The sequence below is a fragment of the Serinus canaria genome, chromosome 1A (genome assembly GCF_022539315.1).
Source record: "Serinus canaria isolate serCan28SL12 chromosome 1A, serCan2020, whole genome shotgun sequence".
Taxonomy (NCBI): Eukaryota; Metazoa; Chordata; class Aves; order Passeriformes; family Fringillidae; genus Serinus; species Serinus canaria.
In genome coordinates, this window is record NC_066314.1 from 23,789,509 (window position 1) to 23,813,291 (window position 23,783).

Here is a 23,783-nt window from a genome sequence, read left to right on the forward strand (position 1 = left end):
AACTGGATAAGCAGAAAATATCTAATTACAAATTCTTTACCTTGAAAAACAACATAAATCCAACACACCCTACAAGTTGGACCTCATCCCATCCCAGAACCTTGGGTTTACCCAAAACACCAAATCTCAGCAGTCCTCTTGCCTCTTGTAATTTCTGTCTGTTTGGATGAAAGATCTAATCTGTATAGGGTCTCCTATTTCTCTTACTGTTCATACAGTTCATAGAGCAGAAATCCAACTTGGCTCATAAGCATGGCTGGTTTCCACCTAACTGCACAAAGACACATTCTAAAGTCATTGGTCTCCCTGGCAGAAAACAGCTGCTGGCTTGCTGTGCCAGAAAATCTCTGGTCCTGGATGCCCACAAAGTACCACATATGTGATCAGACAGAAATGGTGTGAATCAGAACACCAGTTAAACTATCAATGGTTTTCATACAGCAGAGGGAGTTCATAACTTCACAGGGGGATGTATCACACGTGGTTACATACACCTAAAAGCTCCTGCGATCCTCATTTATTTGCAAAAACCAAAAAAGTTACAGTGATTCTTTAGGTTTCTGCTTCTATTTAATGCTGAAGATTTGAAACTTTAGGATCAAGCACAGAAAGAAGAAAGAAGACAAATACCTGGTAAAAACCTCTTAACCTAAAATAAAGCCCTATGTACTAATTTGAGATAGAGAAGGATTTTTCAAACACACCTACTGTTTGAAATCTCTTCCAAAATTATGAACTCTTCTGAGTCCATAAAAGAAGTAGCAAGTACTGCATACTTCTTTTATGGCTTTAGAGAAAATGAGTAATGGAAAAATTCATCAAGTGTCTACATCATACAAATTAGTCAAACCACAACACACAATTAATATATTGTTATGGGTGAAACATTCCTGTGCATGACTTTACAACATTAAACTTTAAATATCCACAATTATTCAGATAATAAAGTGTAAAACACTTTGGTACCTTGTTTGTGAAGATTTTTCAAGGAGTCCACCCCTTGCTATCGGCAGGGACCCCTTTCCACTAAATCATGTTGCTCAAAAGCCCATCCAACATGGCTTAGAACACTTACAGGGATGGAGAATCCACACCTCTTACGGTCAGCCTTGTTCCAGTACCTCCCACATTCACAGCAAAAATGTTACCCTTATATTCAATCTAAACTTACCATCTTTCAAGTTAAAACCACTGCCCCTTCTCCTGTCACTACAGGCCCTGGTCAAAAGTCTGTCACCATCTTTCTAATAGGACCCCTTCATGAGGTCCCCCTGGAGACTTCCCCAAGTTAAAAACAACCTCAGCCTTTTCAGCCCTTCCTCACAGGACAGGTGTTCTGGCCCCAGAATGAGACATCAGAAGTGACACCCAAATCCATCATGTTTATTGGTCAGACACTGGAAGGAGTTTCATTTCCATCTCGTGGATGTTAAAACTCACGTAACACACACACAATGACAGATGACACATGGTGCTCTTGGAAGGCAAAAATACACCCCAGAACACCAAACCACTGCTTTGCTCCTGTTCAGCTACATCACTAACTTCAGCTCAATGACCTTCCTGTGTGCCACATGCTATCTCCTAATTTCAAAAATCTTGACAAAACTACTTGGAAAGAAGGAAGATTCTGAAGCAATTTAAGTAATCTGTACAGATAGCTGAGTCCATGGAAGTAAATACATTCTGACAGATACAAAAGCAACGACCAAATTTAGTTTTTTTTCCTGGAAATCTTTCCTTCTTAAAAACCACCTAGCTACTCATCAAACTTTGCAGCCTTTGTCTAGGAGTTTGAGCAAGGAAGACATTGAATTCCTCAGATTTTGCTTTCAATGACTTGAAATCATAGAGTCACAGAACATCTTCGGTTTCCCAAGGATCATCGAAGTCCAGTTCCTGAGCTCCTCAAATTGTCTTTGCAACAGCCCATGGTTATCCTCAGGTGTCTGCCAGCTTGGCCTTGGTCTCCCAGTGAAAGAGATGTTGGGTTACCTCTTTTGCTTGTCCCAGAGGACACCAATACCTATTCATATCCACCTTTTACTGCTCCCCAGATTGCCAAACGAGCTTCAGACAGCAGGGCTTGACACCTTCCACTACGTTCAGACCTCCAAGAGAACCTAGAAAGCATGACAAACTAAATCTGACAGGATTTTTAGTGTATAATGTTTTACATTAGCCAGAGGAGCTATAGAATTAAAGCTTCTGGTCAGTCAATGCCCTTCTGTTTCCATTTACGGTTAAGAATGCAAAAACTTGATGGTAATTTCTTTCCCAAACTCTCCTCAGCCTGTTCCAATTTTGGGACATAATTCAGTCTAGTCAAAAATATTTTAAACAATGTGGTTTATTTATAATCGGAAAAGGCATCTTAAGCAATCATCAAAATTACCAGAAGTTACTAAATTTAAAACACAACGACTGCATTTTCTTCTCTCCCCATACAGAGCAACAGACTGAGCACAAAATCTAAGCACTGCTGTACACAGCTAAGCAGAATTCTCTCCCTCCATGAACAGCTGCAGCAGAGTCAGAAAAATAAACCCTTTTAGGTTTGCTAACCAACCAAAATGTGGTATTAGGAATAGCAAGGAATATGAAATAAGTAATCTATTTTATGTATCGCAGTTCATTCATACCTTATGAGTACTATCACCTATCCAAAACCATGACAGTGGAGGAAGGTATAGGAAGGAGATGTTAATACAAATTATAAGATTTAAAAAAAAAAACAGAATTGCTTATGTCACATAAGAGTTAAAAGAGAAAGGATACTGCAAGTGTCTGTAAAATAAAGCAGAAGAACTGCAAAAAGGCAGCCATTCAATAAGACAGCTGTACAAGACAGGAATTCACTAAACACATAATTTACTTGCAGCAGTCAGTATGGTAAGATGCTGCTGAAGTCAAGAACTTTGAAAATTCAAAACTGGAATTTTAGTAAGACTATATGTAAGTGTGTAAAAAGGCAAGCCAAGTAGCAAACTCACATGAGAAAGTAAACTAGAAATGAAGGAGGGGCAGATCACAACTGTCACCTGCTCAGTGAAAGTTATTTTCCATTGTTTGCTGAATCTGCATCTGGTATTACCTATTCTCAAGAAAAAAAATGCACAGCCTCCATAAAAAACAGAAATCTGTCCTCATCTCCCCTAAAGCAACACCAGAAATGCGGAGTGACTTCACCACAGAGGTTTCTGTGTTCTGTGTAGTTTCTGGAGCACAGCTTGGCTGCACATACAAAACTCTCTACATTGCTTAGAAATATCAAGAACACATAAAAACCCTTGGTTTACAGGGTGCTGGTGTGACCCTGGCTGGATGCCAGGCCCCCATCAAAGCTGCTGTATCACCCCCCTCCACAGGACAGGAAAATAAAACAAAGGGTTCATGAGTCATGGACCGGGAGAGATCACCCACCAAATACCATCACAGACAAAAAAGACTCAACTTGGGGATATTAATGGAATTTATTACTACCAAAATCAGAGTAGGATACTAAGAAGTAAAATAAACCTTAAATAAAACATCTTTCCCCCCACCCCTCACTCCTTCCCAGCTCTACCTCCTCCCCAGAGTGGCACAGGCAGACAGGGAATGGGAGTTATGGTCAGTTCATCACCTGCTGTTTCTGCCACCATCGAGGGAGAGGAGTCCTGCCCCTGCTCAGTGTGGGGGTCCTCCCAAGGGCAGCACTCCTCCCCAGACTGCTCCACTGTGGTTCACTCTTCTGCAGGGTGCGATCCTTCAGGCACAGCCTGCTCCAGTGTGGGTCCCCCACAACATCACAAGCCCTACCAGGAAACCTGCTGCAGTGTGGGTTCGTCTCTCCGTGGGTCTGCAGGTCCCTGCCAGGAGCCTGGTGCAGCAGATTTCCCACAGCTTCACAGCCTCCTCTCAGTGTGGGTTTCCTCCATGGGCTGCAGGTGGATCTTAGTATCTCCAAGTAGATCTCCAAGGGCTGCAGGGGCACAGCTGCTTCACCATGACCTGCACCATGGTCTGCAGAGAAATCTCAGCTCCAGCACCTGGGGCAGCTCCTCTTCTTCCTTCTGCACTGACCTTAGTGTCTGCAGAGCTGTTCTTCATATTCTCACCCCACTGTTCTCTGGCCACAATTACTTCTGCGCAGTAACCTTTTTTTCTCTTCTTAAATTTGTTACCACAGAAGTGTTACCTCCATTTCTGACTGTCTTGGCCTTGACCAGCGGTGGGTGCACCCTAGAGCTGCCAGGCATTGGCTGCCAGACATTATGGGAATGTTATGGCAGCTTCTCAAAGAAGCCACCCCTGTAACCCTCTGGCTACCAAAACCTGGCTGTGCAAACCTAATACATACAGAGAAATACTTGAGAAATTCACCAATAAATTAGCCATTTGCCTTTTCCTTTCATACAAAGAATTATTTTTAATTTAAAAAATACACAGTAAGCCCCGCTCATATTTCACATTCACTTACTTGTTCTCAGCTGCAATTGTTACAATAAAATTGGGCAAATATAGCTATTAAAAGCATTTCCACAGCAAACTACTTCACATTCAGACTCCTTTTAATTCTTCTGACTTAGCCATTGTTGTTCAGCATTAGAAGATGTAGTAAGCTAAGGAAGGGCCAAGGGCTCATCTACCAAAGCAGCTATTCTTGAGAAGTCACTGCACTTCCAAATATTTATACCATGTAAAGTGCAAGAGAGGAGACAAGACTTGAAAAGAGACATGGGAGATGACTTGCCAGAGCAGAACACCTATGCCTATGCCCTTGAAATTCAATGTGAGTTGCTGGTAATAATACAAATTTGTTTTCTTCTATTTTGTCTTTCAAATCTCTCTAAAATTAGGGTGCTGCCTTGATAGACACCCGAAAATGTTTTGTTCCGTTTATGAGTATCTGTCATAAAAGCACATCATATGTGAGACTACTCCCACTAGAATACTTTACAGAGAAACATTTTAAGTACTTCAATTGCTTGTACCTAGTATGCCTCATTAGAAGCCTCTTTACCTTGTGGTTCATTTACAACAAGCCACACACACAAAAAATCAATCCAATAAGTGCAGAACAGGTGGAGAGCTGGCATTACAAACCCTTGAGACCCACTCAGTCCTTGGCAACCTACTCTAAACCCTACCTGCAATGCTGCTTTTCATCTTTTATCACTTAAAATTTATCTTTGGTCTGTCTGGATGACAACATAAAGGTAGGAGCTAGCATTCAACACACAGCCATGCAAAGACCAGGCACTTAAGCACCAACCTACTTGAAACTTCCCAAATAAGCTCTTGGACAAAATCCCAGTGAAGGAGACATGATATTCCAGAGGCTCCTGATGTTGAAGAGTCTGTTTGAACTGTGTGATCAGCTTCAAAAACCTACATTTTTTAATAATGATGTTGCATACAAATTATCAATGGCACTCCAGAGAAAGTATATAAAGCAGCTCGAGAATAAATGGAATGAGCAGAACTAGAACTTGATTGATTTGATTTATAAAAGAACAACCTGATACACAATGTTTTTTCAGCAAGGCAGACAAAGGCATCAAAGGAAGGCAGTGACTTCTTTCCTGAAAAATCTATGATAAAAGTCACCAAATGCTAAAATAAGCAATATGCATATTCTTTTTATAAGACTTATATTGAAACAAAAGGGATATTTTAAAAAACTTTCATCAGTGTCCATGGTTACAGTCTCCTGAATAGATCAGCTGTACTGGGGGGCAAGGATACACAAAAACCAATGTTCACCTTTAATTTGTTTCTACATATACAAAACCCACAACAAAGCCATGTCTGCATGTATGCACAAATGCTCGGACAGATTAGACATGAGATCTATCTAATAACAGCTGGGGAGGAGACAAACCTTCAGGAAATAAAGATAATTTTGCTGTTTGTACAGAATAAGTCAGCCAGAATCAGACTCACATTACACCACAACAATTAGTACAAATTTTCCAGAGCCCTAGAAACTGCTTTATGTCTGTAAAAACACTGTGGCCTGAACAGTTGAGGCAGTGGGTGGAATAAAGGCAGGCAGGCTGCATTAGTCCCCTCCTCAGCACCTCCAGTAAACTGCCCCCACTGCCCTCAAGCCTGCAGTCTGCAGGAGCACGGGCACGCAAATGCAGCACCTAGCACCACAACTGCCTTTAACTTGCTGTTTAGCCTGTTTTGTGGTAGTCACTTCAGGAAAATAAATATGAGACACCTTCAGTCTACAACTAGTCCTGCATTTTCCATTTTCTGTCCTACTTAAAATAATCCGACTTTATGACAGTCACCATAGCTCTTTCAGCTTTCTGCAGACTGAGATTTACACGTCATGAACCTCATCTTTCACCTGACCTTGTAAAAGCCATCTACAGGATCCCCTCCCAAGCAGACTTCTGAAGCTCAAGGGTGGGACTTTGCTTTACAAATACATGAGTTGTAGGACGGCCCTACCACTTTATTTCTGTATTTCATGTGACTGTGCTCAGGCAGTACCTCCCCTCCGCGGGTAACATGCCGCAGCACAGGGACAGCTCAGGGTGGGGCAGTTCAGGGTCCCCGCCGGCGGATGGAGGGGCTCCCCACACGCCTTTAACTCACGGGGCTGTGTCCGCGGCTGCATGTGCCTGCTCGTAGTGACCTTCGCCAGGTCTGCGAGCCGCAGGCACACCGAGGTGTGTGTCAGACCGCCCTGCCCCAGGCCCGGCCGCCGCTCGCTGCCGCGGCGTGAGGCCGTGCCGCTAAAAGGACGATGCCCTCTAGTGCGAGAACGTACAGGGCCTTCTCTACTTGTGCCGCATTAGAGAGCGCCAAACGCAAAATCTACCTGCGGCAGCTGAGGCAAGACACGGTGAAGGGCTGGCTCAAGCACTAAGGAAAGGACTGGAAGGCAAACACCAAAGAGAAAGAGGAAAAAAATTGTACAAACCAACAGCACGGAGCAAAAATCTGATCTCACTGTTCCCAGCTGAACAGCAACCGCTAGGAAATGGACGTGACTCAAACGCCACTGCACTGGCTTCTGGTTAGTTTCTGCATGATAAACATCTTGCGTATTAAAACTGCAATTTCAAATTCAGTGAATCCTTTCTACTAAATTTAAAACTGCAATATGCCAAACAGTAGGGTTATTTGTGTCTGGAAGTAAATATGCCATTTATTTTGTTCGCTATAAATTAAGAACAGTACTCAAACCTCAGACATTTCCTCTCTACTGCCACGCAGTGCTGGCGATCATCAGACTAGAGGGACCTGTATTTTAAGAACAACACTGAGGACCCGAGTCAGCCAAGGTTGTTCTTGCTAAACTGCAGCATTCACAGAAAGCAAACACCATAACCGGATTTGTTTGAACTGGCGCATATTTTAGGTTTATTATTATTTTACAATATTCTCACATCTCTCATTAATATTAACTTTTATTCCAAACTGACAGCATAACTTCCTGCAGAGGCAACTGCTGTGATGTGCAGAATTACACTAGCACATGAGTAAAAGAATACTGTGCCACTACAGATGCACCTAATGCACTAAAGATCAGATATTAAATGTTTTCCTTTCAGTTAGCAAAGCATTGTTGGGTTTATTACTACGCTTAGTATAAAGAGTACATGAATAAGTACATGTTAATAAGTAAACTAATGGCTGACTAAAGCACAGGTAATTAAATATCCAAGGTGCTTCTGAAAACACTGCCTTGCAGATATAACTTCAGTCTATGTGTTTAAAATACATATCCCAAACAAACTAATCTTGCAAACTGGAACAGAAAAGAAACTTTTAATGAGAATTTATCTTCACCTTACAGACCAAAGACAGATAAAACCTGCCTTCTGTATAGAAATAAAAACATCCTGAGAACTGTAGAGCCCACCCTAAACCAGACACATCCCCAGCTACTGCATCAATGCCATGGGTTTTTGATGCTTACACAAGGAGAGAGTTTAGAGAAACTAAGCCCAGAAGCCCATGGTCCTATCCTGCAGTGCAAGACTTTGCAAGGAAATATGGGCCCCTGTGGGTACCACCAAGCTCCCTCACTTCTAAAACAAAGGCATTTGTGAGAAAAGGCTTTATAAAACTTCATCATTCCCAGCATCCTTTTCCCTTAAATGCTTCTCTGTCACATTAGATTAGAAAAGGAAAACAAACACGAAGGCAAACAAGAGAGATTTTGGTTGGCAGGCTCCTCGTTATTCATTTACTGTTTATTATTGATTTTGTGCCCATGCAGAAGGATCACGTGTGCACTGCAAAGAGGACGATGGTAACGTACAGAGGGCTGTGTATACCAGGGAGCTCATGGCCAGAGCAGCTGTCTGTGGGCTCTCTGTGACTGGTTTTTGGATTGTTGGTTGTTTATTTTAGACTAAGAAAGTCTCCAGTGTTCAGCCTGGACTAAACCACAAACTCCAGCTCTAGGGGTCCACTGCCAAGATGCAAAGGGGTCCTGACCCAGAGTGGAAGAGCTGAGATCTTGGGTGATCCCCAGGGTGGGAGCTGCCCTCCCAGTGAACCAAGCCGGGTCAGCATTCCCAGCCACAGAGCCCCCTCACAATAACTGAGGGCGGCTGCTCTCACTCACACCCGCAGACATCAAGGGCCACCACAGCCCCGCAGCACAGCCAAGAGCAGGGCAGCACCCAGAGCCACACACTGCTGCCATCAGGCAACAGGACCTCACTGCACCTAGGGAAGAACAGATCTGTAAGGAAGATATTGTAGGATATTTATTTCAAGCCTGTATTACTAGCTCACCTAAGGAAAACAGCAAACAATGCCAATGAGTTCTGCTCATCACTGCTGACTCTGCACCCCAAATGATAAAGGTGTAGCCTCAAACACAAGGGGGACAGCACTCTATTTTTTTACATATACATTACTAACATAAACATAACAGATTATGTAATATATATCAATATATTTGGTATACATCATACAACATATTTTATCTATTACTGTATATATTGCTCAGAAACAAAAATAAAAACAAACACCCAATAACAGTATTGTTGCATTACCACTTTGAATGTGGCCGGAAGAAAAATTGGGATTTTTAGACCTACCTGACTTACAGAAGAGTAGAATAGTACTTGAAGCACCCAAAGTTTTCAGTGAGTGATTTATTAATTACTGAGTTTGGTTTATGTCATGCAAAATTTGTCACACTGTCAGAAAGCCTATGATACCTTGTAAGACTGAAAATTTATATTACAACTTCACAAGTTATAAAAATGTATGGCAAGAGAACTGATTAAAAAGTTTTAAACATAAGAGCAGCTAAGAAACTTTGCAGATTAGGTTTAGACAGGTCACCTTCTTTTCATGCTAAATGCCTTTATTTAACCTGCACTGTCATTAGTTCTTAGTGTCTTGATACCTGTCATGTTTCAAATCCAGGAAGGCAGCAAATGTGCAAACTTATTTCAGATTGCTGGGAGGTGTATGAGAGTCATTCATGCTCTAAAACCTGTTCTATTGAGACTAATGTAAAAAAACTCTCGGGGCGACTTACAATTTCCCTAACTCAGCAGAAGCTTTACCAATTGCTTCAAGGAGACCAGAATTGCAACACAGACTTTCTCAAAACAATAATGGAAAGTTAATTTCAATTTCTATCTCATGATACCAGTCTATCAGCTAAGGCCTTCAAATAAAGCAATATCAGCCCTGTACAAGTAACACCTGCAACACCTGGGACGTTGAAAGATTTCCCTCTGCTTTGGTGAGGACAAAATGCAGAGAAATAAAACTATATCTGAAAAAGTCAGACTAAGTCATAACTTAAGATCTGTATAAAAACATTTACAATAGATCACAAACCAAATCCAACAAACCAAGATTATTTCAACAAAATAGGTGAGAACACAGCAAGGTAAAAAGAGGATATAGAAGTTTCCAAAGTGAATATTTACTACATTTTTGAATGAGAACAAAACTGATGAATTTTGGGAAAAAAATAATTGAAGGGCAAGAAAAAAGACACTGTGATAGGAGAAAGTGAGATATAATTCAAAGGACTTAACATGTTCAAGACATGGTTGAGTGTAAGATTAAGAGAATGTACAGAAAGCAATTTGCTGAAGGAAATTACATTTGTAAAAGCAAGCCCCATATTGAGACTGTTTTAATAAACTGTTAAAATTCCCCAAATTATGCCAGAGTACTTCATACTTCTGTTCTTAAAATGCAGACCCAAGCTACTGAGAATTTTTAGGATAACAATAAATTAAGCAGTTGAGGTACACAAAAAAATAGGATGAAACACAGAATAAATCAATCATGCCAGACCAATGAGATGTGCCTCTTTACTGAAAATATTCAGTTCTCTTACCAAGAAAAATGTGTAGCTCTAAACTGTCTGGATTTCAGTCAAGTACTGACAGTGCTGTAGAAAGCTAGTTAAAACAGGAGATGGAGAAACCTGCAGCCAGTCTGGATGGTGTGAAGAGCACATGGAGCTGCCAAGTGAGCCTTACAGAGTATTTTCATTACCAAAACCAGGAGGTGCAGAAGGCACGTGGCATGAGCTGCCAGGACGCCGTATCAAAGTTAATGGGCAAAAGGCAAGGAACCAGCAAGGAAAACTATTTTCACTGGAAGGTGAGAAGGATTAATTACACTATATAAGGCAGTTAGTGAAGCCTTACCTTGGCATATGATGGAGATTGTACAAAGCCTGTTATGAAATGGCCAGAAAACTGAAAGAATAAAGTACTACCAGCACAATCAAGGACATCCAGCAGTTTTAGGAGACCAAATGAGGACAATGCAAATGACTCAATATTATGAGGGATGGACGGGCAGGAAAAACCCCATATGAGTGCCCTGGGAACTCATATGGGGTCTTCAGAGTACTGCTGCTGCTTCTGCAGGTAAAGGAGAGAGCTGTCACGAGCACAAACGTGCAAGCCAGCCACAAATACATCCAAGTCAAGAGTGAGAGCAAAGCTTCTATCCACGAGAATTATCAAGTTCTGGAAAAAAGTCTTTCAGTGCGGCAGTTTATGGGAAGATAATGTAAAATATGACTGAGTGTTGGAGTCAGGACCCAGAGAGACCTGTACACCTCTCCAGTGGCACAGAGCACAGCCCCTACATACTCCTCACAGGAGAGTATCAGGGGTGGAAACTCCACCTTCTGCAGAGCTGCTGAAAAAACACTTTCAGCCATAATCCAGGCCAAACCCTCCTGGCCAAGTCTGAAGAAATCCTGAGGAAACCCTGGAGCAAATCAGAGCTCCTTGGGACTTGGGTTCCCCACACGGCTATGTGGCTTTTGGGGAGACTTCTAGCACAGCTGTCATCAGCACTTTTAGGCAGTAAACTCTTGACAAGAATTTCTAGGAATATGTAGCACAATATTAACTGCTAAAGCAATTCACTTGTGCTTGAACCAATCCTTTGTCCTGCGACCCAGTGAGCAGGACAGTCAGACACAGGGACCAGCAGGCACTTTTATAACAGCATAGCACAATACAGGAGTCTACTCTGAGCAGGCAGATAAATCCATCAAGTCAAGCACTACAGAGAAGACACTTCTGATCTGTAAGATCAGTAATTATTCATCAGTGCAGCCCTGCACAGGACCTGCTTAGGTCCTTCCCTTCCCAGGGAGGGCTCATCAGCTCAGCTGCAGCATCCTGCTGCTGCACAAAGTTGGCTTCTGCTCAAGAAGTATCTTGAGACTCACCCCGGGACTCGGGACTCGGTGTCCCCTTGTCCCCTGCACAGGGTGCAGAAGGCCAGCTGCAAGCCTTCTCTGATTTAACCTTCTCTCTGAAAACTGAGGAAATGACTAGCCCGGGACTCTAAGCTGAGATTTGTGTAAAACATACCAGATGGGTACACTGCTATCAAGTTAACTTCAGTATTAAAAATAGCAGAAGAAATTTCACAAGGAAGATTAAGTGCATTAGAGGATCATATAACCTTGCTTCAGACCAAGCCACGCCGCAAACAATTTTCAGCCCTCAGCATAAACATACAGGACATGTCATGAAAACATTTAGTTATGTGAAGTTCAGCATCTATGACACTCTCAGGTTACAGGCATATTTTCTTGAGAAATAAATGGCCACCTTACAAAATAAGATGATGATGATAACAACATTTCTTGTGCTTTAAAGCTGATCTTTGAGTCTCTTGCCACTGCACACAAAACCTTGCATTTCAACCTAACATTCCTGACATTTTAATAAGCCAAGTTTATTTGTAGAAAGTGAGCTGGGAATTTGTTCTCATGGTTGCAGTTGGCACATTACACAGAACAGGAATCTTAAAGAAGACTGCATTTCATTTTTGCCCTATAGTTTTCATCCTTCTAACTGGTATATTTAAGTGCACTTAATCGCTTAAGCAATGAGTCTACTGCAGCGACAAATCTCCAATTTAGACTCCGCAATAATAAATCTTTGTCTTCTCTCAGCAGCTGGCAAAGTTTGATTTGGACTTTGAATTTAGGCCCTTTCCTCAGGCTTAACAGTTACAACTTGTTTGTTCTGTCTGCTGAAAGCATGACATTAACTCTTGTCTTTAAATACATCATTGCTGCTTAAGCTTAGTGGTGTTAAAACTGGTTGCCCTTCTGCAGTGCCCAACTAAGACACCCACAAAACAATTCCAATTAGCCTGTGCTGGGATTTCACAAAGCAACTTTAACTCATTAGTATTTACACAGCATCACTGGTCCACATGACACTTCACAGACACGAGGACAAGCTGGAGTTTATAACACAGTCTTCCAATAGATGCCTTCAGTGCCACAAAGAGCTAATTTAAAAACAGGTGGAAGGAGCCTTTAGCAACCCCCTTTAACAGCCAACAGAGGAGTAACATCCCACAAACACCTCAAAGTCTCTCCACATGACCAGGACAGGCCTGAATTCTATGACAGATGCCCTAAGTACATTCCTGAAACAGCTCTGGTAAAAAAAAAGCAAAACTTAGGTGTGATCATCAAACCAAATGAGGAAGAAACACCTTTGGGCAGAAACAACTGGGGACTCCATCCCCCATATTGCTACAGGCACTCTGCAGTACCTCAGCAAAAAGCTAACTGAGGCCCAAGTCTTTGAGAATTCATGCATATTAATTACCAGTGCAGTGAAGCCCCGGGCCTATGCTTGTGAAACAGACTAAACCACGGAAGGTTTGCAGCATCAAGGTCTCATTTCCCTTTGCCTTAGTTCTCCCTGTACAGTTCAACAGAACTCTCAGTTGTATTCAGCATTTTGACATGTATCTAGAGCAGGGCCTGATTTTGCTAAATATAAAATACCTTCTTAAATAACTAATCTTGGATAAAGAAGGTTGAATCCTGACTTCTTGTGGCAGCCACACAAAAGACTTCATTAGCTTCTGACAGCAATGTTCATTCCTTCAATCCAGAAGAAACTGCTTTGGCCCTCCAACCTCAGTCACCACTGAAGTGGTTTTATTTGCTTTTCCACTTGCCTACAAGACAAATATCTCTCCCTTAAGCACAGAGCTTGCCAGCTGACTGAACAACACAAAGAAGCCTTGGACTCGGCGGGGAATACTCTCTGGCATGGGCACAAAAGTCCTGGCACATCTGGGACCATCAGAGCACAACATACCTGCACACCATCAGCAAGGGCTTTTAGCTGGGTGTGGGGATTTTTAAACCTCAGCATGATAGTGTTTGAACTAGTCATCTCTCCTGTTTACTATGGACCATTTGATTTCACTCCCACTGAAGAGCCTGGCAATCCTCATTACCCTGAGGGTCTTAATACTGCAAGAGTCAAAGATGGAGAGGCATTCCTTGCCATATCAGCTGAGCCCAAAAATACATCTTCAAAAATCTCTTATAAAAAAACTTCACATGTGCACTCCTCTGGGTTCAGTTTGCAGCCACCCCTTTTTTAAGATGTGTCTCCCCTATATTAAAGGCTACTTCAGTACATACTACTTTCCTCCCACCACAGAGTTAACAGCATAAGCAACCACCTCTCTATTACAGTAAGGGCGCTGCACACAGCATGTCTCACAGCCAGGCTGCTCCTTCAGACCACTGATGATTTGGGCCCCAATTCTGACAAGTTAACATGAATTTTACCTCCAAATATTTAGGAAGCTCACTGTATGTCTGTCAACTAGATTAAAGCTCTTACATCTCCTCAGCTATTGTCAAGTAGCTTCTCTGTGATTAGATAAAACAGCTTGAGCTCCTTTAGCATAACAGTGTGGCTTTGCTAGTCTCTCCATTCCTCCTTTCAGAGAATCCCATTTTAGAACACAGGGAGGTCATTCCCTCCAAAATCCCTATTTTATGAAACACTATCTTCCTAATTCCTGCCAGGTGCTGCTCTCAGGCAGGCATCATGACCTTCTATCTTTTATTTAATGTACAGCCTTTGCACAGATTTATGTATTTTCTCTCTCTTCTCAGTCCTTGAGGCACTGACACCAGTTAGCACTCATTTTGTGTTTCACAAATGCAAATTTATGATCTGGATTTTTGCACTTGCTCTGCAAAATAACCATCAAAAAATATCTATTTAAAATTCTTTCTTTAATTTAGAATGGTGGTATTTTCACAGACAATGACAGACAATTCACAGCCAGGTCAGACAGTTATGACCTATGACCCCTGTGAATGATGTGGGATGTATGCTCTTTTGGGCTGAATTTGTTCAGGCACTCAGTGGATGCTTTGGGAAAATCCCAGTGCTCATATGCAGTTTTAGGAGCATTTCCACAGATTTTCATCAGCACACAGAGGACATCAGACTTCAGTTAGAAGCTGGCAGTGCAGCTCCATGGTTGTATCTCAGTCAGCGTTACAGAAAGCTCACTCAAGATGTTATCAAAAATTATTTTGAATACTGAAATACTGACTGTAAATCTTCTAGAACTTTTGCAGTAAGAAATTTCTTAAAACAGTATTTTTTAAAAACCTTGCATTTCCTACAAACTTTGCTCTGTTTCCAGCATCTGATGCTGACTGAAAAAATAAGCTCAACCAAAAAGTCAAGCTGGTGAAATGTCAAAATTCGTAGAAAACAAGTATCATTGTATACTGCATCCATTGGGCATTGATTCAGCAAGTTTTGATATGGCTTTCCCCCCAAGAATCCCCAGTTTTATCTACTGAGATTTGTCTACTTTCTGTTAAAAGTAACATACTACTTTGAAGCATATCATCATCTTTTCCATTAAAAAAATTAAAGGGAGAGTTTTGAAGTGTACCATGACATGCTTAAAACAGTTAACAACTGTTTTACAATAACCTCCTGAATATTAGCCTACAGCAGTAAAAACTGATTTTTGCAAAACCCAAAAAGGCAGACTGAAAATACCTCTAATATCCAAACCCTGAATGGAGGCTCAGCAGCAACTACAAATGCTTTATGGTGCTGTAAGTGATATAACTGAAGAGAGGGGTTAACAGTTAAGAAAACACTGTGTACTTTAATTCCACTAAGTAGAAAATAAGATCAGTATGTAGTAAACGTTTAACTTACATTCCAAGAAATGCAAAAATTAATGCAAGTGATTTTGGGTGAGTGAGCAAACTATGTATCTGTAACTGATTCTGTGAATTTCATATGCACGACTGATGCTGACCTTGACAGAAGTGGTCATGCTTTTGAAATTTTACTTTCAACAGTCAAATTCTAAAAAATACCCCAAACAAATCTACATGGCACTTTCAGGGAATTAAGAATTCTTCCATCTCCTTTGGTGGCATGAGAGTTTTGCTCCAGCTTTTCTGTTGACTCACTCACCAGCACACTCACTTCTGTAGCTCGCACAGCAGATGCTTACAGGGAAGGCCAGCACTACGATGGCAGATTGCTTTGAAGAAAGACCAAACAACCACCAGCAAGTCTGGAGAACTAAAACTAACTGTGCTTCAGTTCTTCTTAAAAGAAAGAATCTGTTCACTGGTTTTCAAACTATTTGAAACTCCCTGGCCTTTGTCAGGTTAATGTTTTCCAGCCCTCATGATTAACTGCACTAGCTTAAATTTATGAAGGGGAACAATACCTCCTGACCAGCTGTCAAGATGCTATCACAGCAAACACACCGATAGGCCAGCGGTGGCTTCAGAGGCAGAGCAGGCAGTGGCAGCCCCAGCCCCTGCAGCCGTGCCCCCCAGTCCAGGGAAGACACACTCCCAGGTGTGCAGTCCCCAAAACACCCTTCTGTCCTAAGGGTGGGTTATTACTGCAGCTTGTGCATGCACAGCTGCACACGGCCAAATTATCAGCAGCAGGGAGAAAGTGAATTTACTTAAACTTTAACAACAGGCAAATGTTTTCTGCTGCTACTTGAATTTGAGACCATGGGAATGAAAAGTTACTTTCTTCTCACACTGCAGCTTATTGGGGCACATTGCACCAGTGTGCAGTATAGATCTGCAGAGTCAGGAAGCACAGAAAGGGAAGATCAGAAAGATGAGATGAACTTTGCTGACAGCAGCCACCACCCTAAGACAGCATAGCCCAAACCTGAGAGGCAAGCTCCATCTCTCCAACTCCTGCAGTATTTCTGCTAACGGAATTACCCTCAGCTTTCCTGCATGGTTTAACACAAGGTAGTTTCATAAGATGGGTCTTTTCCAACTGCTTTGCTTCCTCAAGTCAGTGCAATGCACACACTTGGTGAACACATCTGAGGTGGTCCAGGCTGACTAAAAAAACCTCTCCATTTTGTGTCATCTGAGAGATTCTTGGACAAAGAAAAAGTGTTGTTGTCATAAATTTACAGGACTTTTAAGATGTTTACTTCACCCCCTGGCTACACAAACCACAGGGTGAGTGGGGACCTGGTGATGTCCAGTGCTGCCAGCCATGCTCCACACCAGCCTCTTCCCTCTCCAAATGGCCAGCACCATGCACACTGTGTCAGGCTTTAAGAAGTCTATTACCTGATGACAAATCCCACATTAATTACAATTTTAGCCATTTATTTCAGTAAGGATGTCATAATAATAGTTTTTAAAAATTCATAGTGAAAAAATATACCGTGTTCCTCAGATAACAACTCAATCCTAGCCACCACAAGGTGATGTAGTCTTGCCCTTCCAACCACGGTTACCCTGGGCCTGCTGACCTCAGGGGTTGGCAGGACAACTTTACTTGTTTCCTTCCATTCTGCAGGCTTGTAATGCTCCCTTCTCTAGCAGCTCAGCCAGTAACACCACAGGGCCTTGCTCCAGCACAGATGAATAATAAAAATACTCCACAGACACCGACAGAGCCAGAATCAGCCCAGAGCTCATACTCGTGCATTTCTTTTTCACACTTTTAGGAAATCATTTTATCTGATTTCTCTACCCTCGGCAAGCCAGAGGTTTCCTCCTGTCTGCCTTGTCACAAGCCAGTCACACTTAATGCTCTGGTCATTAAATCTGTCTTTCTGTTGCACTTTGAAAGAATAAATAAAACAATCAGAAACATTTTAACTTCAGTGCCTCTTCCCTTCTAAGGATTTGACTAGAAATCTAAATTCTTATGTCAGGAAAAACAAGCACATTTTTAGAAGAGGTGTGTCTTAGTTCAGATTAGTGTGGCATTCAGAAGTCATGCAAGTGCCAACATGGGGAAGAAAATACAGCATGTTATATAAAATAGGCTTGTTTAATTATTTTGGAATAAGATAATAACATCCGCTTCCTCAACTGCTTATTCTGTATTTAATATTTTAGCCTGGCACATTAAATGTCTTCTCTTGCTTCCTGGATAATGGTATGGTACAACAGTTCGAATTCTCCTATTAATATTTTTATTATTTGATCTGGACATCAAACATTAAAAAAAATTTAAAAAACAAAACAAAAAAAAAAAAAAACAAACCACATGAAACACCAGAATCAGACTTACCATTAATGTTTTTATACAACAGACTAGATTTCCCTTTTGGTATATCACAGTAATGTACTACACTGAGGACACTGAGATTATGCTTGGCCAAACTTGACATTTGAGCCTGGGAGCTCACTGAAACACACGGGATGGCCAACATGGATGCTCAGGTGTGCACATCTGTACAACACTGAAAGAGGGAAAAAAGACCCCACACTTCTCACTCAGACTTTCTGATACAAGTGACCAACCACCCTTCTATTTGGTGAAACCATCTGCAATGACTCTGACTGCCAGGGGTGCACAGCTTGCTGCCCTGTCCTAGCCAAAAAGCAATTTAAGGCTGCATGAACACTTGTGATTCCTGCTTCACCACTGGATTTGAAGACTTTCAGACATGCAAATCCCAAAGGCTCCTTTATCAGCTGATTCAAGTTTGCTACAAATTAACTAATGCCTGATTGTGACAAAACTGAGTTTGTCCTCTCCTTCCAGTCATCAATCCTTGTAATTCTTATTAAAAGGCCATTTCTTTCTCTCTCTCCATGACAATACTGCCTTACTGTAATCTTATTCTGATGCTTCTCTCCAGCCCTGGAGTCAATTTTCCACTCTCTTCTCCAGCTTTTCCACTTCCTTTTAGAAATACTAACACTAGGCATGGGAAAAAAAATCATACAGCAGCAACAAGCACCCGGTCCTTGCAGCAGGTGCCCTCCCACCTAGGACGACACACTAGTCCTTCATATCACAGCAGCCCACTGTGGGCTCTGTTTAAGGTGTTTGATTGAAATCCTCTCTAAATCACTACTCCATGAAGTACAAACCATACCTGTGAAACTGCGTTTTTTTAACTGGCTGCCTAAGTCTGCCTCTGGTGGTACTGAAAACCAGTTTGTTTGACCTCAACTCACTAACAGACCCAGCTTGTTCTGGGAAAACATCCAGTCATTTTTTAAACCACCCTACTATTTCTCTATGCCACATAGAAGTTTTAGTAGCAACATTTACACACTTATTTCCACATCACTGAAATATATGTGATTGGTATCACATCATCAGTTGCTGTGGTACTTCATGATCAACCTTAAACTAATGGCAGGAGAATCCAATCATAATCAGCTGGGGGGACTTGAGGGGGAAGACGATCCACAATAAACTAAATATGTTTTAATTAATTCAAAAAAACTTTGAAAAACTAAATAAACCAAAAAATGATGTTATTACCGGTAGTTATAATTTTTTAATAAATTCCATTTAGGAACAGATGATGCACGAAGACCATACTGTCCCTATCATTCCCCCCAGTAACCCATTTTTATCAGGCACTTTGGGACTTTCTTCAGCCTTTTTAAACTCTTCAAAGATTTCAAACTGCCATTTTACTTGCATTTTGAGACATTTCTGTAAACCCCAAGATGACTCAGCTGGAGTAACATTTCAAATGACAAAGTGCATCAAGGATTAGTTTGTTCGAACTCGGGAAGAAATCAGAGGGGGTTGATTAGGTCTCGGATGCCTGTGATTTTTTGCAATAGCGAAAATTATAATATAAAACATTCTGACATTTCTGCTTGACAAGCATGGCCTGCAATGTTTACCTGGGACATATGCATTACATAAACTATTAAGAATCAAGCAACAAGAATTCCTTCCTGTTCTAATCAGTGTGTGGCAATGTCAAAAGAAACAGATCTTGTCCAAAGACATATTGTGAAAATTTGACCAAAATTGCATTTGAAGTTTATAATTTATAAACGCAATTTATAATTGCCTTTATGCTTAAAGTGAAAGCTGCCTTATGCTGAATTTTTTTATTTTTTTAAATTCTCCTTTGATGCTAGAATTGCCAGAGGCTTATCAAATGAGAACAGGCCAGAGGGATGGGTGAAAAATGCTCAGATAATGTTTGAGTTCCCAACAGCAGGGATGCCACATGGCTTACATGTCATCTGCTCCAAAACTAATTTGTCTTGTCCAACGGGGGTGGGGGGGGGCAGAAATTAAATTATTAAAGTAGATGGGTAGGAGAAATAAGCAATTTTAAGATAAAGCCATAACTGCCCAATCCAGACCGGCTAACAGTACATAAGTTACTGCTGATTCAGTAGAGCAGCGGCGCACAACCTTAGCAAGCCTGAGCACCCAAAGCAAAGTCCATTGCAACAGCGATAATCTTCCAGCGAACTCACACTCATTATTTATTATCATTCAGAAAAAGTAGTTGAGATCGAATATTTATCAGAAACACAGCTGAAGTTTTAATCCTGGTTAATAAGAACGCTTGAGTACAATATGGGCAGTACAAACAGCTTAAGCCAGGGCTCCAGCACTCGAGGGGCCGGCGCTGGGCGCTCCCCCAAGGGCACCCCCGGCTGAGCCGCCCCCGGGCAGGGCAAGGGGGCAGCTGGTCACAGCCTACCTGTGGTTAAATTGTCATTGATCTTCAGCGGCACCCTTAAGATGTAGACGAGGAAGAGCATGATGAAGAACCACAGCGTCCAGAGATAAGTCCAGGACCAGACGATGCAAGACTTGAGCTGTTCCAAAAAGCCCGTCCCAGCTTCAGCCATGTTTTTTGGAGAGAAAAGAGGAAAAAAAAAGGGGGGGGGGGTGGACGGAGTGTGGGGGAAACCAACGCGAACGCTGCTCTCTGCTGCCACGAGCTCCCAGCGTGTGTTCGTGGGATGGTTCAGCCCCCTCGCCGGCCGGGCCGCCTCTCCCCCGCCCGCCGCACGCACCGCCCGCCGGGCGCTGCGGGTGCCCCCGGGCCGCTGCCGGCTGTGCCCGCCGAGCCTCGGCGAGGGCTGGCCCGATAAAATGGACTCCTGCGAGCTCCCCTCCGATCCAGCGGGTGGGGACGTGCTGCGGTGGCAGCGCCGGACCTGCCCCCAGCCGCGCTCGGCCGCGCCCCGCGGCTCGGCCCCTGCGCTCGGCACCCCGGCCCTGCCCGCGCCCGCCCCGCCGCGGGAGCGCCGGCGGCTGCGGGGCACGGCCCGTGCGGCCACAGCGCAACCGGGCCGGCAGAAACGCCGCGCAACTTTCCCCCCCTCCACGTCTTTACCATCTTGAACAATCATTGCTGGCGGCATTTTCACCGCGCAACAGGAGTTTAAGCCTGAAAAGGGCTCGCGTAGGATGTTTTTCTGCTGTTGACTACTCTGAGCTGCTTGCTCAGAACAGGCACAAAAGTCCCTGCGTGCGTGTGTTGGTGTGTACAGTGCTCAGCACAGTCCTGAACTGCAAAACTCTCCTTCTCGGAAGATAACTGTATGGCGCAATAAATGGGTGGGAAGGGATCCCTGTCTACTTCCAACCCCACTGCCAGGGGCAGGGAAGACACCCACTGGATAGGTGTCTCATTCAAGTAGTGTCAGTGAATTTAAGAAATACATTTTGGTAATTCCATGAATGAGGTATTTATTAATGAAACAAGATTTGACAGCAAAATGTGATAAAAATTCAGGTCGGTGAACACGGCCGATCCCTGCCTTTTTTGGTGTCACACAGCTTACAAACATTTAAGTAAATACGCACCACATACTGCAATTTGCTTGGATCTCTCTCCTGTGTTTTCACAGTCTGTATCAAGTGGGATAACACTCTCCAGCATCTTAAGAAACAGGTACTATTTATAAACTATAGCCAAAAGAAAAAAAATCCTTGAAAATTTCTCCAACTGGTAGTAACCAGTCTGACCTGAGATTTTCTAGTCTGCCAAAGAAATAGTCATCACAGAGAAAAGCATAGTAACTTTCCTAGAATGCTTACAATACCCAAAAGCATTAAACAGAAACAAATCTGTAGCTGTACAAGTTGCAACCTTCTCATGGTGGTAGAGGCAGGAAATTTGTTCTTCCAGGCTACTGCAGGACTTGAAGATGAATGAACACTGGCTGTTTCTTCTGTGTTTGATGGTGACAGGATCTTCTGGTCAAGGGACCACGAGAATGAGAATATTGGTGCAGGACTGACAGAAGTTTTTCTTGCTAATAAATTGCAAAACTTTTAAAATAAGAATATACAGATCAACTACATAAAAGGTCATTTATAGTTTAATTACATACCAAAGAAAACCACATTTCAAACTTTTCAGCTTCCCCTTCCAGTTTTAAAGGGAAGAAATTCTTAATACATTAGGTCACATCTGAAAAACCTCAACCTTATTCAATCATGCAGCTATTTATAAATCAAAATATTCCTCTCACATTTTCTTGTGTATTAGGAGAAGACCAAGGCAGTAGGCAATTTTTCACTTTTATAAATTTTCCTCTATATTGTTTAATTTTCAGTATATTAGTGGTTATTTTAAAAATTGACTATGACCAATTTCTTTTATGTAGGAAAGATAGAGATGGTGTATAGGGCTTTTCCAAAGTTTCCATTTATAAACAACTTTTTATTCTATTGTCTTTCATTGAAAGGCAGGAGTGAATTGTGTTGGTTTCTCCAGCTCTGCTTTCTTTATATCTCTTGTATTACTAGAAGATAAAAACACTATGAACTCTGCCCATTTAAAGCACAGTTATTAATTTTATGCCTTCCTTCCTCTAAGCACCATTGCTTCTTCTTCTTCCCCTGAAATTACAGAAGTTATTAGTACTTTACAGTCATGTTATGCATTTCACTTCTAGATCTCCAGTATTTTTACAGTGAGCATAAAGTATTTTAAAAAATAAGGATTTCTCATTGGGTGCTATACAAAGAAAAAAAAATGACAAAAAACCCCCAAACAACCAAACAAACACAACAGCAAAAAACAGTGGCACAAACCAAACCAAAAATCCAATCAAAAAACAAACAAAAGCACCAACCCCCCAAAACCCTAAAATAACCAACCTAACAAAAAAAACCAAATAAACCCCTCCAAAACTCAGGAAATTAAAAGCATGTGTCCAAATTCAAATGTTTGTGAGAGGTGACAAGCAATTATGTGCTGGATATTGTGACTCATGACTAGCTTTGTGCATTCATATGACAAATTACATTTCTGTTGTTTGTTTTAAAGAAGCTCCTAAGCTGACACTCAAGGCAAGTTCAGTGTTCAGGCTCTATTTAACACAAATTATCTCTTGTCTCTCAGTTCTCTTTGAATGAATTCCAAATAAATACAAAGCCTTGAAATATGCATTTCCCAAGTCAGAAGCAAACAGTTCAGTACAATGAAAAGGCACCATTTTGAGTGTCATCTGGCTTCAGGCACTCATTTGCTAAGTCAAGATATGACAGAATACAGCTGAAGTGAATCATTGGACAAAAATAATTTTGGAAATAGTGTTTTACCTTTCTGCTAAGATTTTCCACTCAATTGCCACTTGTTTCTCACGCAAGGTCTCAGTTTCTACCTCAAAATAATACCTGTAAGTGCAAACACTATTCATTCGTTTGCCATAAACCCAGTTCAGAGTTTCTAATTTCTCATATGACTGTTGATGACTTTGCTAAATGAAATCAGGAAGCAGAAGCCAGGACAGTTAGTACCTGAGGTACAGTGAAGTTTTGTTTCTTTTCAGAAGAAAGACAATTTCTTGAGCTTGTGTCCCAGCAAATAAGAAGGAATAGATGAGGAGCAGAAGTCCAGTTTGAAAATTTTGCCCACGCAATCTTTGTATGGGTCCAAAGTAGTCCAAGATCCAAAGAAGCGGGGTTTTTAATGTTTGGGTGTTTTAGTAAACCTTAAAAAATCTTTTGTTTGATAATTTCAGAGATCAGAATGAGAGACCTTTTCTAGGCCTATAATGTGTAACCTTCTTGTAACCTGGCTATAAAATAAGATTGCACTGAGGCCTTGGCAGCCAAAAGATGGCCAGACACAAGGACATTCAGCAGGGGCAGAAACAAGACCTACATGAGCTCCACATATATATGTGAGCACTCGGAGACATTGTCAGCTTGGCTCAAAGGAGCCAGACATCCCCCTGACCTTCAGCTGATGCCTCATTAGCAACTGAATCC

At 41.9% G+C, this 23,783-nt stretch overlaps 1 protein-coding gene across 3 annotated transcripts in view; it reads right to left on the reverse strand.

Moving 5' to 3' along the window:
- Positions 1–20,739, reverse strand: part of ST7 (suppression of tumorigenicity 7) — a 136,878-nt gene extending 116,139 nt beyond the window's left edge. Inside the window, exon 1 of one of the 3 annotated variants that reach the window (XM_018910176.3) lies at positions 20,251–20,739. In XM_018910176.3, coding sequence (XP_018765721.3) covers positions 20,251–20,401 — 151 coding nt within the window. In that variant the 5' untranslated portion in view covers positions 20,402–20,739. The remainder of the gene's footprint in view (positions 1–20,250) is intronic. The other 2 variants (XM_050986800.1, XM_050986812.1) reach the window with 2 other exon arrangements.
- Positions 20,740–23,783: the final 3,044 nt, after the last annotated feature.